General features: G+C 39.9%; 1 protein-coding gene across 4 annotated transcripts in view; it reads right to left on the bottom strand.

Moving 5' to 3' along the window:
* tln2b (talin 2b) overlaps positions 1–16,343 on the bottom strand; it is a 100,196-nt gene that overhangs the window by 43,528 nt on the left and 40,325 nt on the right. For all 4 annotated transcript variants that reach the window (XM_088297846.1, XM_088297848.1, XM_088297849.1 and 1 more), the window contains 5 exons: positions 6,852–7,022; positions 6,661–6,758; positions 6,404–6,533; positions 4,545–4,700; positions 3,839–3,981 (listed from right to left, as the gene is read on the bottom strand). In XM_088297846.1, the coding sequence (XP_088153972.1) occupies positions 3,839–3,981; positions 4,545–4,700; positions 6,404–6,533; positions 6,661–6,758; positions 6,852–6,987 (663 nt within the window). In that variant the 5' untranslated portion in view covers positions 6,988–7,022. The remainder of the gene's footprint in view (positions 1–3,838; positions 3,982–4,544; positions 4,701–6,403; positions 6,534–6,660; positions 6,759–6,851; positions 7,023–16,343) is intronic.

Below are 16,343 nucleotides of genomic sequence, written 5' to 3'. Positions count from 1 at the left end.
TTAGCCCTCATGCATGCCATTATCTGTGGCGCGCCATCCAGGGCATTGTTGTGTGTGATGGCGAAAACAAGAGGCAGATAAAGTAACTTTTTCATTGCATTGAAAACTTTGAAAAATCTAACACTCACCAAATTGAAGATCAATTGTGGTTGTAGTGTTGAAGTGATATAGAACTCACATCGAAAAGGGTTTTTATTATTTGGAGCACCAAATCATCAAGAAAGTGTACATTGCTTGTATTCCGACATTTGTTCCTTAAAGCTTTATAACACCGTCATGAGACTGCTATACATTAGCCCATCTATGACGTTTTACTTTCCATGCTAGCATTAAGCTAGCCGGCTAACAGGAACGCGTGGTTATTTTGTTTTTATGTAATTTGGTTTGTTTTTTATGTTTAGCTTGACAGTAAACTCTTTTTGGAGATTAGTTGACTATGTCAAACTGTTGCTTTATTGTAAGGTGAGCTGAGTTGGATTCAGTCACCATATAGCGACCGTATTATGAGGCACTTGTATCTCAAGGGACAATAGTGGCAGGAATTGGATCATGTGACTGTTGAAGGTATTCCAAACTGGATCTGAATTTTCTCTTTGCAGATGAGGGATGTGATCGACCACTCTGGTTGTATGGCTTTTGACCCGAGCTTCACAAAAGGGAGTGCATGCAGCACAAGACATCACAAACTATGACTCAAACAGCCTGAGGTCACCCAGCCCACTGTGGCACAGCACAGTGGTGGACAAATATAGAAATGCTGAAATAGGGATACCCAAAGCAACTGACAACAGTGCTCACTAAGCATACTTGATAATACAGTAAATAAGCATGTAAAAGATTTAAATGCTTTGATTTTTAAGTCTCTCTCTCTCTCTCTCTCTCTCTATATATATATATATATATATATATATATATATATATATATATATATTGCAATTGCATTTTTGATTTTAAATATGATTTTGTAATATATGTAAGGGACTTTTGTTTGGGAAATTCAGTCAATTATGTTGTATTGTAGTAAAGTTTTTTTCTACGATTGTATTATTGTTTGATGCCCAATCAAGGCAGAGCCTGATTTAAAAAAAAAATCATAAAATTAGGACATTAACTAGTTAAATGTTATTATAATTTAATTTATCTCCAAGTAGCCGGAACACTCTTTTGGACCAATAAATGATGAACTGTGGAAAAAGAAGTTATTCTTAGCTGACAAATTCCTGCAGTAATTCCTCATCTGGCTGAGCTTTTCTAATAAAAGATCTTGTCACTACCAGTTTGCTGTGGGAATTGGCTAAAATTAGGCAATAGAGAGGAAGCTGCAGAGTAGTACTCTTGGGTGGATGATGGCTTATCCTGTTCTTAACGCAAATACATGACAGAGAGGGAGTGGCTGAGTAGCAGGAGGGATGAGGCCTACACTGGCAGCGTGTGCTGACATTGGACAGGACGATTAAGAAACATCTTAGGTAATCGTTGAGTCATCACAAAAGAGATGCAAAAAAAAAAAACATCTGCATAAACAAGAGTTCCTGAAAATAACACAAATTAGCAATCATGACGTCAGGGGGAGAAGACAGAGGGAGTGATCGTTTGGAAATTGTGGAAAAAAGGGTACAGCAAGGAAAAAAATAACAGTCGTGGAAGTCTGGGGTCTGTTCCACTTGGATAATGAGCTCTCTTCTGGGTTTCACTGGCATTTTTAACACTATGTGAAATTACAGCCTCTCCTACGTGAAGAGCCGACGCAATCTCAACAATCAGTGTGTTGTAGACAATGAGGCAGAGATAAATGGAGAAGGGCAACGGTGAGGCAGGGGCAGCAGGCGGAGTTGTTGTTGTGAGACGAAATATGACTCTGCGTTGTGAGCGCGATCTCCACAGCGCAGCCGTGTGTGTGCCAGGGGTGGGGATGTGTGTGAATATGTCAGAATGTGTGGGAGATAGAGAGGGAGTGGACACATGAACTGGAACGGAAGGAAGCGGAGGGTAGGAAAAATATTGAGGCAAAAACATGAGAGCGATGCGAACAGCAGCCAAGCTGGCTAAAGGAGTAGAGATGAAGTAACTCTTTGGTTTTTCTTCCTTTTAGGTAATCGTCATAGCACTGATATTGAAATGGACATTGGACTTGTTTAAGATAAGTCTTAATAATTGTCAGAACACAGACTTGGAGGGAGTAAATTGCATCTCTGTCTTTGCCATGACAACGCTTGCTATATTGTAGCTACAAATCTAGACAGTGTTTATTTAATGATAAACATGTAAAGTGGAACCTAATTGTTGAAATTTTTAGCCCTCAAATTTTCAAAATATTACCAGATTATTCAGTCTATAAATGAAATTTTTTTTCATAGTTTGGCTGGCCCCGTTACTCATACTCAGGTGCGACGTAAATATACTAAAATTCGAGATCGGACTTGCTTTGAAAATCTCCGTTCGCTAATGGCGTTTACGGCAGCGAATGAGTTGCGATTGGTTTCGACACTTCCACTTTTAAGTATGGAAATGGTTTTCTTTTTAGTTTAAAATGGCTTACTTTAACTATAATCCCGCGTCGCAGATATGCACCAAAACTATTTGCCAACCGCCAAATTATAGTAAAAGAAGAAATGGAAGGAGAAGAAGAAAAAAAAAGACGCAGTCGTCATGGCAACTAATGTGTGCCGAAGGGACGCCCATCCCAGCTAGCGCGCTATTTTAGCATTGAAGTTTTGAATCCAACCGGAACTCGTTCGGTGACATCAAAATGATTAGGGGAAAGGGGATACTGGGTGCGAGTCTGAACTTTTAAAAACATGCGAGTTGGGTTAAGATGACTGTAAATTGCCCATTAATGTGTGTGTTTGTGTGTGTGTTGTGTATGAATGTTGTTTGTCTTTGACTTTTCTCTTTCTCACTCAAAGTCAGCTGGGCTCCCGCTCACTCATGACACATGAGTTAGCAATTTTTTTAACTGCATGCCGCTGCATATTGTGAACATCCTGAGAGGTTTCACAATAGATTGAGTGGGTTAGTTTCTTTTGCTTTGGATCATGCGCCTATGGTGGTTAATTTCCATTTACTATTGTTCTATTTATGACAATGGCTTAATATAAAGTGCACAACTGTAAGGAAAGTCATGAAAAAAAAAAAAAAAGATAGAAAACAATGTTCTTTGCAACGACGAGCTGCACTTTGACTTGACTTGAAACCAGAAGCCTTTAAAGTTGTGTGCAGCAACTATTTGTTCCATGCAAGAGGATCTGCAGCTTCGTGAGTGTCAGTGGGATACTGTTCTCCCCGGGGAGGAGAGGCTAATGGGAGTGTGGTGATGTGAGCAGAGTGCAAACTCTGATGAGTAGCTAACACCCCTCAGGGAACCCTTCAGTGACTGTAGGGCGCCCGCCATTTATAAACATTGGTCGACCCACACTTTGAGAAGAACAGAAAAAGAAAGACAAAAAGGAGCGGACTAACTTAAGTGGATGTACTGACGACGCTTAACTTTATTTTCCAACATTAGTTGTTTGCTCAGACATCCACAAATTACAGTACATCTTCCCACAAGATATTTTAAACAGTCCATCACACTGTCTGGCAACTTTATTTTCTCATCTGTCCATGTACTTGTAATTGTCTGATTCTCTGCTAATGCACGACTGGGCTAACATGTCCTCTTTCCAGGCATGTTGTTAGTAAACCACATGGGCTTTAAATGGGATATTTTCTGATGGGATATTTTACACTGAGGGGCTTAATTCCCAATTGCAATTTAGTGCAATTTAGTTCGGAATCTATAAACATCTATGGCACGCGAAAATCCAGTTCCAAGTGTTTACGTATGTCACAGTCTTACCTGGACATAAAGCAGGTTGAGCTGGACGGGGTCCCGCGAGTCCACATTCTGGTCGGAATAGAAGAACTTGCGTCTAAGCAGCAGCGTCTCGCTTTCCTCCACCCCCTGCTCTCTGAAGGTCCTGCTGTGGTCCAGCCAATTCACTGCCCAATCAATACATATTGTGTTGGCCCACACACTCGCGTAAGTAGTTGCTCACTTAACCAACATGCTATTAGGAGAGGATACTGAGGGAGAATTTAACCAGGGCATAGACACACGATCTTTGCCGGATAATCCTCTTAATTAAAAGTGGATGCAAATAGTGTTGCTTTTTTGTCTGCAGAGAAATGATTAAAATGAACTTGTTGTGATTTATATTGTTGTGTGTTTGTAATTGGCATTCTCTTGGGAGATGATAAGCCGTTATTTCATTAAACCTTCACACAATAAATTGAAATAAAAAAACATCCAAGTTAAAGCAAGTACTGTAGAATGTAAAAATAGACTACATGACAAAAGTATTGGGACACCGGGTTATCACTCATTCATGCATTTATATGAGCTGGTTATGCTCTCCCATGCCACACGAATCCAAGCTTGCCTTTATGGAGCTTGTTATGCTAAAACACAAAAGCCCCTCCCCAAAACTGTCACCACAATGCAGCATATAGCTGTCGTGGTGCAATAATCATATTCAGTAGGTTGCAATCGATGGGCAACTTACGATCATCATCTGTATGCAGCTTGGCTTTGAGCTTCTCCATTTTCCTCTCATCTCGCAGTAACAGCGTTCTGTCTTTTTTCAGTGTTCCCATCCCGTCCTCCTTCTTGTCCTCCGACACCTCCTGAATGAGCGAGTACTCCTCATAGTTGGTGATTCCTGAAAGCAGGAAGTCAGGAGGATTCTCAGAGGAGATGCCTTTAGAAGCTAGTGTTGACAATTGAACAAATATCAAATATCAGCGTTTTCTTTCTTTTTTTTTTTTTTTTTAATGAAATATAACTATATACTATAGCTATGAAGCCACTGCTACAAAGTAGTAAGCAAATTGAGCGCAGCTTTACTAGAAACAGAAAAAAATAAGATAGAGGCTCATGTTATTTTGTTTTGGACCGAGGATGAGCGACAAAGACATTCTGGAAAGTCTGGCGTTGCAAGGAATCAGTATTGCCAAGAATGAGCGCCAGGTTGCGTTACCGGCAGTACAACGTGAAGAACGCAGGTTGTAGAGACTAGTTGACTAGTCACCTAGTCAAAATGACTTCTCCAAAATGATGTTTAACGACTCACATGTTTTTGGTTTGCGGGGGAGGCAATGAACGTGTTCACTGAAGGAAATGAGACCATCATCTTAATTGATTTAAATTGCCCTCTCATTTCAAACGTGCAGCATTGGGAAGTGAGGGAGAACCAGTAAAGGGGATTAAGCCAAGCTCTAACAGGAACAACTTTTCAGCTCGTGTTATCATAATGGAAGGACAGCGCAGAATTATTTCATCACACATGAAGTGTGTATTTCATTAGTATTTTATGCGCACCTTTTTACTTCTTTTGTAGCACAAATTTGTATTTGGTATTTACAAATTAGAATTTTGGGGTATGTTTATATATTTGGGGCACAGCGATTTTCCCCATCGAGGCCCAAAACATGCAGTTTTCATCAGATGTGAATTCCGTAGAAATCCATTTTGAAAATATGTCACAATTTGATTGTGGTTTTGGGGATCTTGAAGTTATCACCAGTGACGTGTGCGTGGCTCATCTACAGGCTACTTTACACAAGCGGATGTTTTTGCATTTACTTTTTAATCGATCCAGCAATTTCAATTCCAATGACGGAATATTTAGGAGATGGTGCAAATTGAGGATTGCAACGGACTGTGTGCAAGGTGCATAAAAAATCTATTGTTTGTGATCGGCGCTTCCGTGGCGCGGAAGACGAAAGCCCATTAAGCCTATGGGAGAATGCGTGCACTGGCAAATTTGTAATTTCAAGGCTATTCCACCCAGAATACGTACATTTCATGGCACACTTGAGTCAATAAGAGAACCTGTGCCGTCCAAGAAGTGCGCAGCAGTTCTTGGTGTACACGTTATATATATACTGTAGCCGCAATTAAATTGTTTTCCTCCCCGTGTCATGTCTTGGGCTCGATATTTATAAACACAAGCTAATGTAACAACACTGAACTCTAAAAGACATTTTCCAATGTTGCTTTTTGCCAGACACACGGCGCTCTTTCAAATTGATAGCAACTAATGTAATTAAAAGTAACAAGAGAAGGGATAGAAATTAGTTTTGAGCGCAGTCTGGGCTATAGGAGGAATACTTCATGTGATAGATGGTACCTATTTTCCAAACAAGAGGCGATAAAGACTTTTTCTAGTGTAGCGACAACACTTTTACTACTTAACAAATGCTGCTGTCCAAGTATAGACTAAACAATACAAGATAAAACACTCTGCATGTTCTAACTTCTATGCATAGGCCTAAAAATAAAATAGATCATGAATAATTTAAGTGTTGGACGATGGGCGAAAAAGATTCTGATTAGCCGCAGTGGGAGAGAATGATCACTCACCTATTCGACTGCATATGGTGACAAGAAGCTCCCCGACCGTTTTGGAGTCGTCCACCATGATGGTCTTCACCGCACCATCAAGCATTTTGATCTTCTGCGGTCTTTGTTTCTTCTTATACTCCAAAATATCCTGCAAAAGAGCAAATGGTTTTCAGCAGAGGAATACCGTGCATGGCACACTGTAGAAATGCAAATCACATTAGCAGATGCATGAACACTGACAGTTCTCCACCTCACGCTGTACTACTTAATCTTACTCCGTTTCGTAGCATGTAGTAATCCAGGGTTCTTCCAGACTCCAGCCAGATTCCTTTCCTGGGATCATCGTCAGACAGGAAAAGACCATAATCGGAAGCTGAAGCACAGCACAAAGGGAAACCGTGAATTTACATGCAGATAAAAATAAACATCCGTCATCAGATTTGGATGAACGGAATTATATGTTAACCTTGTCCGGACTGGGCTTCTGGAACGCGTTCCCGGATGATCCTGCAGGCATCGTACACAGGCGTGGATGGCTCAAATTGCATCGTCTTTACCACATTGCATTGGCGCACGCAGATCTTTAGTGATAAAGCCACCATCTTGGAGGGTGTAATGGCCTCAGTCACCTACAAACCTGAAACACAAGGAAAAGGATTCAGCATGATCGGTGAATCACTTGAATAACATCATGACACTAGCAAGTGATTTATTATAAGAAACTGTTGAGGAACTCAAAGACAGAGAATGGAGTTACCGCTCATGGCTGTTACCACACGTTCAACTTTTATAACAGAGCGCTCATGACTACGGTAGAACCATGTATGCTAAACATAGAGCGAATGGGCCTGGGAGAGAGACTTAGTTAATCGATTATTACGCCCTCTGAACAGCAGATTTTTTTTTTTACATTTTTTTTTAAAAAGTGTTACATGATTTAATTTATGGGTGTTTAAGCCCCTGCATGACATAGCGTGCATATTTGAAAATGTGAAATGAATAACAAAATCACAATGCAAAGAATACATTATTCCAGTTACTGTCGTCCCCTGCAGGCATTTCAACCTGAGAAATTTAATTTGTGTTTTATACCTACATGCACTTCCCCACGAGGACGTTGTAGTGCATATAGAAGTAGCCAAACAAGGTAAGTAACATACAGATAAACTCGTCAAATGGGAAAATAAGGGAAAACCAGAGTTAAAACAATGAAAATGACATTCCTGCACGACCACCACCACATGATTATTTGCTGTTAGCCTGCTCACTTCCCCACAAGCAAATCTTCACTGTGAGAACAAATTAGTGGCTTGTTTTGTCACATTCAGCAACACAAGTCAAGCGACTCAGTGCTTCAGGGACTTATATGGGCAAAAAAAAAAAAGACCCTTTCTCCTTGGCCATCTTTACCGCAAGCTTGTCTCATTCAAAGCACTTCGTGGCTTTAATTATAAAATGAGTTTCATTATGACTCCTTATTAGTCAACATATGGAAAACTATGGGGACGATTGTTATTTTCTATGAATTTAAACAATGGATCATTCTGGATTTTTGAATCACTTTGGAGGGTGTGGGACCCCAATTTGGTTGTTTTATAATTGTAGTGCAAAGTCAACAACTAAATAACTTTGGTATCAATGATCTATTCTTCAGATGGAAGAAAAAAATAATCTGACATGATCTCAGCCACTGTTTTTCGCGCACAGTTCATCAAGGAACTTTTCTGAGTGAGAGTAGAAAATCTGGAAAGTCCATTTTCCATAATGATGAAGTTTTGAATGAGGCTGCCTGTCCGTTCGTCTGTCGTGGTTCCTCTCCACCAATCCCACTTTTCCTTTCTTTTTTTTTCTTATTATTTTTTCTTATTTCAAAGTAGGAAAAGACAACCACAAAGAAAGAGGAGGTAATGGCGCTGCATGAGCTCTCCTTTTCACAGGATTGCTAAGAGGCCCCACAGAGTTTTTGTCTCATGCAGTGCTTCCACAGATGCTCCACCAGAGAAGCAGCATGCGACTCGGAATGAAAATGTAACATGAACGTGCAATCAGGTTTACATACAGTATCATCCAAAAAAATGCACAAATTCTCTTTATGGCCTAACATACTGTACGGTATGTTTATGAGACTTGTCTACTGATGAGCAATGTTACTGCTGGTATGCTTTTAAGTTTACTGCACCAAGGGGCATTTGTAAATTATGTTGAGAGCATCATCCGTCACTTCACTGAGTGAGTACGGCAGAAATCACATGGTGAAACCTTGCTGGATAATTACAATCCCTAAGCATACAGAAGTGGGAGAACATTTTACAACAACACCGTATTATAGCAAAGTGTATGTTCAAGCATGGGTAGCAATTTGCACCCATCACTTTTCTTTTACCGATTGATTTCAGGGTGGGTTGAAGTTTATCCCATCTGACTGCGTGAAGGAGGTTGGATCCTACCTGGATTGGGCACCAGACAGTCGCAGGGCACATATTGACGAACAACCATTCACACTTATATACAGAACACAAGTGTTGATGAATCGATCACAAGGTCACTAAGTGACTGTTAAGTTCACTGATAGTGGATCTAGTCCGTATGATGAAATAAACACGTTCTTGCTTTTTAAAAAAAGTTCTATATCTTCCCTGTTGACCGCCCGAAGTAGTGTCTGACAGCAAGGGTTGTCCCATCACGAATGCGTGGTTTGAGTATGACTATGCATAGCAACGACGTCATCAGTGAACTTTTGCTAACGTGGGGGAGGTATAAGAGCCAGTATCACCAGAGGATCAGTCCTTCTTTTCGTCTTTGGCGCTGTCCACATACCACCGCGTTACATTGCAGGGTCAAATGATTTGTTTATCTACATCTGCATTCCGTCGCTGGGTTTCATGTTTTTTTTGGGCCACTGTTGCAATGTTTATCGCCACTTTGACTTTCTTTTGTTGATCGATCACAATTGATTTTTGTGCCGCTCTTTTTATGCGGCAGGCTATATCCTTTCCATAAGCAACGACTTAAACAGGATATAAAGCCCAGAAAATGTCACATTTGAAATATTCTGTTAGATTTCATAGAGAAACATGAAACATTACTCAGTAATGGTTTCTTAAAGGATTTAAAAGATACAGTTTAAAGACAATCTGTGAAACTTAACATGTTATAATCACGAATATAAGAGGCCATTGCCAGTTCTGGCATTGACAGTTTAGGTTATTTTGTCAAAGTCACCAATTAAACAAAGTTATTCTGCAAACATTTATACTAAAATGATATTGGATCAGTAAAGGTTCACTCACATAGAGCAGAATCTACATACATGCGCCTTCACGAATGAAAAGACACTTTTTGCAGAAGCGACAATGTTGTCCATGATGAGGCCCATTTTCAGGCCATAAAATTCTGAATGAACAGCTAAAACGACATTAATATTTGTGGCATGGAAGGTGTTGAAACCATTTTTTGAAAATCACTTTTCAAAAAATGGTGTTGCGTTAACATGTCCAAAAATAGCCAAGATCACCTTGCTCAGGACCAGGGAACACAGAAGCCATCTGGAGAGAGAAAAGCTCTAATGACTGTGGTATCAGCAGTAGCGTGAAGCCTGATTACACCACCAGTTAATCACCCTACAGACACGGAAGTGGCTCGACAAAACATTCAAACCACTTCTTAGTCTCAGCCTCGCTCGGTGTGTATCCAAGACTTGTTAAGTTCCGTATCCAAATGCTTCTACAAGCGCATTGAGTGCATTTGGATGGAAAACACTCCTTCATGGACACAATGGCTGTTACCACCGTATTACATCAGATAGTACTAGAGAGAAAATCTGTATAGTTGTTTGAAAATGGAAAATGGAAGGTAGTGGGAGGGCGTCTCTTTTGATGGACATTGCTTTGTAAGCGTTAAACATTATTGGTGTAATCAAATAGTGCAATGGACAGCAAAACTGCACAGTGCAACATCATCCCTCCAATTTCAATCCATTAGGCAACTAGAGGGTATTAGCCAAATTACTTCTAATCATAAAGGTGTTATGCATAAGAATAATAATATTAGATTATTACGTGGGCACTTGACCCTTTTTTGACGGTCAGTTCCGGCCCTGCGGCCGCTATCTGGCTAAAAAAAAAAAAAGTGTCTATGCGTGACGCTGCCGCGGGAGAGATGCTAATGGCAGAGGTTTATTTAAACATCATTAGCTGGCTAATTTACTATTCAAGTCCGTTGATTTTATTTTGGGCTTATTATGGTCTCCTTCTTCTTCTTCATGAACGTGCCCAATGCAAGTAATGAACACATTGTTAGTGTTATAGGGATTGTGGTATTGCTCCCCCCCTGTGTAATGGTATGCCCCAGTACTGGTGGGAAGCACGGGTTACAAGATGTCAGAATAAGGAAATACAGGGACGCTGGAACGCACACTGCTGTCTCACGTCTCTTCATACACAAACAGTTGGTAGTGGCGCTGTTGACGCGTTTGGAGGCAATTTTTGTCGTTTTCCCATTTTGCAACGCGCACGAGGGCCGAATCGTGGGCTGGACTAAAATCAACCGCCGGCCTTTGTTAATCGAACTATTTTTTTAAATTTGTTAACCTCCTCCCTACCACCTGTCCCCAAAACAGGGAAGGTTGTTCTGCCTAGCTCTGGTTATTTCTACTTATTTGAATACTAAAGTTAAAACTCTACTGCGATAAAAGAGCACAGCTTGCCATTAAATTATACAAAGTTTAATAAGAAAAAATGGCTACATAAGCATTTCAGTTTTCAAAGATAATGGTAAGTTTTGATTGACACTGTCAGAGAGGTGTGAAGAAGAATCATACAATTAATGCATGCCAGAAATATTTGTGTGAATGCCCGGCAAATGATTCACACAATTCTGTTTGTGCTTCAAAAATATGATATCATTATTTCGTTTAGTTGTATTATTTAAATGGATATATTTGTATTATTTACTGTTTAGGACAAAGGACATTTAAATGCAATCACGTGTTTCTAATTGTGTAAGGGTATAAAAAAAAAAAGTCAAATGTACTGTGAGTGAATTTATTCTGGACTATTCGAGTTTTATGTGGCACTCCCACACTGTTACATGATTTTCAAGGTCACCCAGAGATCACAGGAGACACAATATTGATTGGACAGTAAACAAGCATCTTTGTGCTTTGGATGGATGCATGAATGAATAAAATGTTTTCCTTATGCACTCCAAGCAGTGATTACGGAGAGTATAAAGGCGGCCCTGGTGAGATCGTTTACAAGCATGACTGACACTGATTAGTGCAATTTTAACAAGCAGTGTGGTACAAGTGGAAAATCAGCCACCCATCCATTTTGCGAACCGCTTCAAATCATTTAAGTTTAATTCGAACCCATCTTGCTCACAAGTTTCAGCTTTATAGGCTTTTTTCGTATGTTACGCTGTCCATGAATGGCATGAAATGACTGAATTCAATCCCAAACGCAGCGATTCTGCAGAATATTAAAACAGCAGGATTACATCGAGAACACTGACGATATGCTAATAGGTTAAACTGCCCCTAGCCTTCCTTTCTACTCTTTTTAACGCCCCGACTGATGCCGAGTCAAACAAGGGCCTTTTATCCCTGTCCGATTGAAGGCAAGGTCAGCTTCCTGCACGCCTACTGTGCCTCCCCTGAGGCCGAGATGTCGTTACAGGAAAAGGCACTCAGGTGGTGAGTCACATGGTTGCTGAAAAAATGGTTTGCTTGCTGTATGTATAGTTCTGGTTTTGGTTGATGCGCCGAATACTTTGCATGAGCGAGTCATGTCAAGGTCAGATGTGTTATTTTGGTCCAAGCTGTTTAATGACCTACTTAATGAGCTATCTTTTTTTTTTTTAGCACTTCAGAAAGGGTCCCATAATTGCATGCAACACTTTGTGTTTTAATCAGCTACCATAAATATATTTTAATTACGAGCATGAGGCGTACTTGATTTATGGCAAATAAATAGGAAATCATTACGCACGTATTTAACAGCTTCAACCTTAATCTATGTAAGTAGCACATGAGTCCGCAGAGACATTATTCTGTCAACTTGTCTTTACCACATTAATAACATCAGGAGGAGTTTATTGTTGCACGCTGATGAAAAAAAATGAAACATTTGCATGCGGCAGTGTACACAATTATTACAGTGGATTATTATCACTGTTGGTTTTTACTGCGATCAATGCAGTGCAGCAAATCTATCTTTGTTGGAATTGTGTTGGTGTTCTTCCCCGAAAATTGCCATGAATCTGGAGTGTTTAGTTGCTAAGGGAAACAGATCTGGCCAAGAGGTTAGACCACTGAAACAGGTTTGCGCTTTTAAAAATAATCCCATTGATTACACGGGCAAACAACCAGCACCCAAAATGTAATCAATCAAAGCCTTTTTTCCCCCCAACCTTTCATTGTAGAGTTACCCTTTGAGATGAGTCATCTCAATTTAGAGGGTGTCCAACATACCAATACCATAAACATAACGTCTCTCTCTCTCTCTCTCCCTCAATATAAACAGACGTTACAGAGTAGAGTCACATTAAAAAATATGTAAAACTCGATAAAAAAAAAAAAGATTATATAGAGCCCTTTCCTATGCTTAGAGGCACAGACGCAAGGGTGATCAATTCTTTCTTGAGTGGGCAGGAGCAGGTGCATAATACTTAAATATAAATTAGGATAGCTGATTTGAATGACTAAAAGGAAGTGACGGATCTTTGGAGTCAAGCAAACCATTCCAATAAAATGGATCTTTATAGTCAAAAGTCCAATTTCCTTCCTTCAGTGGTTATGGGGGCATAAACGAGAATGATGTCAGTGTTTCTTCAGATGTACTTTGGATAATGAGAAAAATAAAAAAATATATATATTTAAAGATAAACTGCCGCTGATGAGAATATCTTATATATTTGGCCGTGAGCCAATCGAGCCATTCAAACATATCACACTGATGTGTCGTATAAAAACACCTCAAGACAAATCTAGTGAAAGTATTCTAAACAATATCAATATATGATGCAAATGAATTGCGCAGAAGCGGGTTAGACACAGTTGTTGGTGAGTTTGCAGATAAGCACAAGCCGGTGGATGTGAGAAAAGGGCTGCGCCGCTGTGGGAGTGGTCACAGCCAACTTTTATCATGGGCATTGAAAGCGGCTCCTTTCATTCACTGCAAATGTGGCGCACAAGTCATACATTAGAGTCTCGACATGATGGAAGCACATCAGCGCGGTGAAGTAAGCATAAACCACCACACCATGGCAGGGATGCAATGTCTATAGAGCCCTAAGTGTTTTGCTGTTTTAAAATTGTCACTTGCCAATGAATTTTAACATATTCCCTGCAAAGGTTTATAATAGGGACAATGTAATCCAGAATTGGATCATTTCCCATGGGAAAATTTGTTCAAAAATCGGAACATAACGGTGTGATTAATCTTACAGTGTATATTCAGGCAGCCCACCTAAATAAATTCTGCATTTAAAATGACATCTTTTTACAGCAACATTTACAAATTGTCCCTGGTGCTATGACCGCACCACTGCTTTGCTCCTGGGCGCCACACTCTGCTGTAATTTAATTTAAAGGGTGAAGATACGGTCAGAAATTATGAATGTCGCCCTTGTCATGGAGAAGGAGAGTGCAGCTTGTCTTCCACTAAAAATATCCAGTAAAGTGGAGCATCCCAAAGCAGCACCCTTTCAAAAGCAGTCAGCACAATGAATGTGACTGTCTCTTGCGGCAATGACTAATACGGAACAGCAGATAAAATCATTTGTATTGATTGTCGTCCCAACTTCTTAGAACAAGATAGATATGAAATACGATAATAAACGGCGCACAGAACAAAGAGATTGCTATTATTGAAGCTGTCCAGCTGTCTTAACGAGACACGCAATGGTTCAATATGTACCGGGATTTTGACAAATGTGCTCCCAAATTGCGGGAGATGGAGACTGTTCCTTGAGGATGAACGCTCGCTCCGCCCTGCTGCTGCCTCTCGAACGTTGCGAGTGGAGGTCCAAAACCAATCCTCTCTCCCCACAAATCTTGAATTACACAAATTGGCGAACAAAAACAAAACACAAGGATGGCAGAAGCATCTCCAAAATATTTGAGGAGCGCTCCTGATGCTGCTTCCGGTACATAGTAAATACAGTATAATTTTCATAAGAAACATGCACGGACTGAGAATGTTGTTACACGTTATTAATTCACCCATCAATACAGGAATACAAGTAGCGTCAATGAACAGTACGACAGCACATAAAAAGGCTCATTGAGCACATTTACGATTGAACCTTTAGTAGACCTACACACGACCACTGACATGCTTCCTTACCTTTACTTTGATGCAAAAAATGAATAAAGTCAAGAACATTGCAACTCACAATTGTCGAGAGACCTTCATTGCTGACTAGCTTGCGCTTTTATTAACCGCAAATGCAGCCATGACACTCAGTGGCTTTTTACCAACAAGTTAATCTTAGCACTCCCCCAAATAACAACAGAGCTATCCTACTTCCTTGACACCAATCACATCTCACTTTACATGATAACGATATAAAATCATTTCACATGGCCTTTTTTTTTTTTTCCCAGAAATGCCGCCCTGTGCTGCTGCAAATATGGTACACGAAACACCCAGTCGCTCTGGTCACTTTATCGCTCTGTTTGTGCCATTATAATTAGGCTTAGCTGCTCAGTGGGGGTTAGCTTTATTGCTTATGGATGCAGATCAGCTTTCAACACCATATAATACAATAATGACCATCGCACACATACCCACCATACTTGTATTTATATCTATAGACCTGAATTTGATTTTAAATTTGAGGTCAGAAGATTTGGGCAGAGCAGTGTTTATATTTCATGCTATACGATCGTCTTTGAAAATGGTTTGTGCATCAAAATTAGCTAAATAAACACCAGATACACTTTGAAGCACAACAATGTAGGACTTCCCAAAGCAAATGCAGATGAAATTTCCATACGCCAGAGCATTCGCTGCAAACTCTAATTAGAAAAAAAAAAAACACTTCACCGACATGTTACTCAAGCGGGATGTGAGAGACAAGCAATTTCCGGGTGATGCACAACTATGCCAGCAATACATATATGCAATAATTAAAATGCTACAGACAGAGCATGGAAAGATTAAGGGCTTTCAAGAGAGGATTGTTAATACTTGATGATAATGAATGCAAGTAAAAGGCAGAGCCAGTCACTCTTCCTCAGTAGCAATTTCCAGTCTGTTCGCATCAGAATTTAGAGGGATTCGATGAATAAAAAAAGAATGCACTCCAATTATGGTAATGGAAATGAGGAAAGGGTCTATGTGGAGCTCCTTGGTACAGTAACTGCTTTAGATCAGGGCAAAAACGTTTTTGTGGCAAAATAATGTGCTGCAATATGCCTGCCATGATTGCCGAGTGTTATTATGGTATTTTTTTTTCGTACCACCAAATATTTGTGTGAAAAGACTTCCAGGTCATAAATAGGAAACAATCGACTAAAAATGAGTTAAGTGCTGTTCACCAATGATGATGTAAAACCAAACTTGTTCATGAGAGAAGCATCTGTTCTGGATAGAGTTTGTTAAATATCGAATTCTTCAACTGTTTTTCTATCCCTGCTAGTCTTTCTTGCTTTAACACATCACCCATGTCATACATTTTAATCACAAAAAGATTTATACAAACAAACAAAATTTTTGAGCCTCAACTGAGTTACAGAACAAAACGGCCTATTCCAACAATATGTACGCCTCAATAAAAGAGCTACCAGACCTTTTACTGTGAAAATCAACAGCCCAATAAATAAATAAAAAAAATAAAAATAAACGTCCAGTACCAGTCGCCAAGCACAAACCAATTCGTCGACCGAACTCTTCAAAAGAGTCCACTGATATTAGATGACTGAGCTCTCATGTGCACTACATTCTCCCACAAACGG

The sequence above is a fragment of the Idiotropiscis lumnitzeri genome, chromosome 6 (genome assembly GCF_059441095.1).
Source record: "Idiotropiscis lumnitzeri isolate Australia: NSW breed Sydney's pygmy pipehorse chromosome 6, RoL_Ilum_1.0, whole genome shotgun sequence".
Classification (NCBI taxonomy): Eukaryota; Metazoa; Chordata; class Actinopteri; order Syngnathiformes; family Syngnathidae; genus Idiotropiscis; species Idiotropiscis lumnitzeri.
This window is presented reverse-complemented; position numbering and strand designations above follow the sequence as displayed.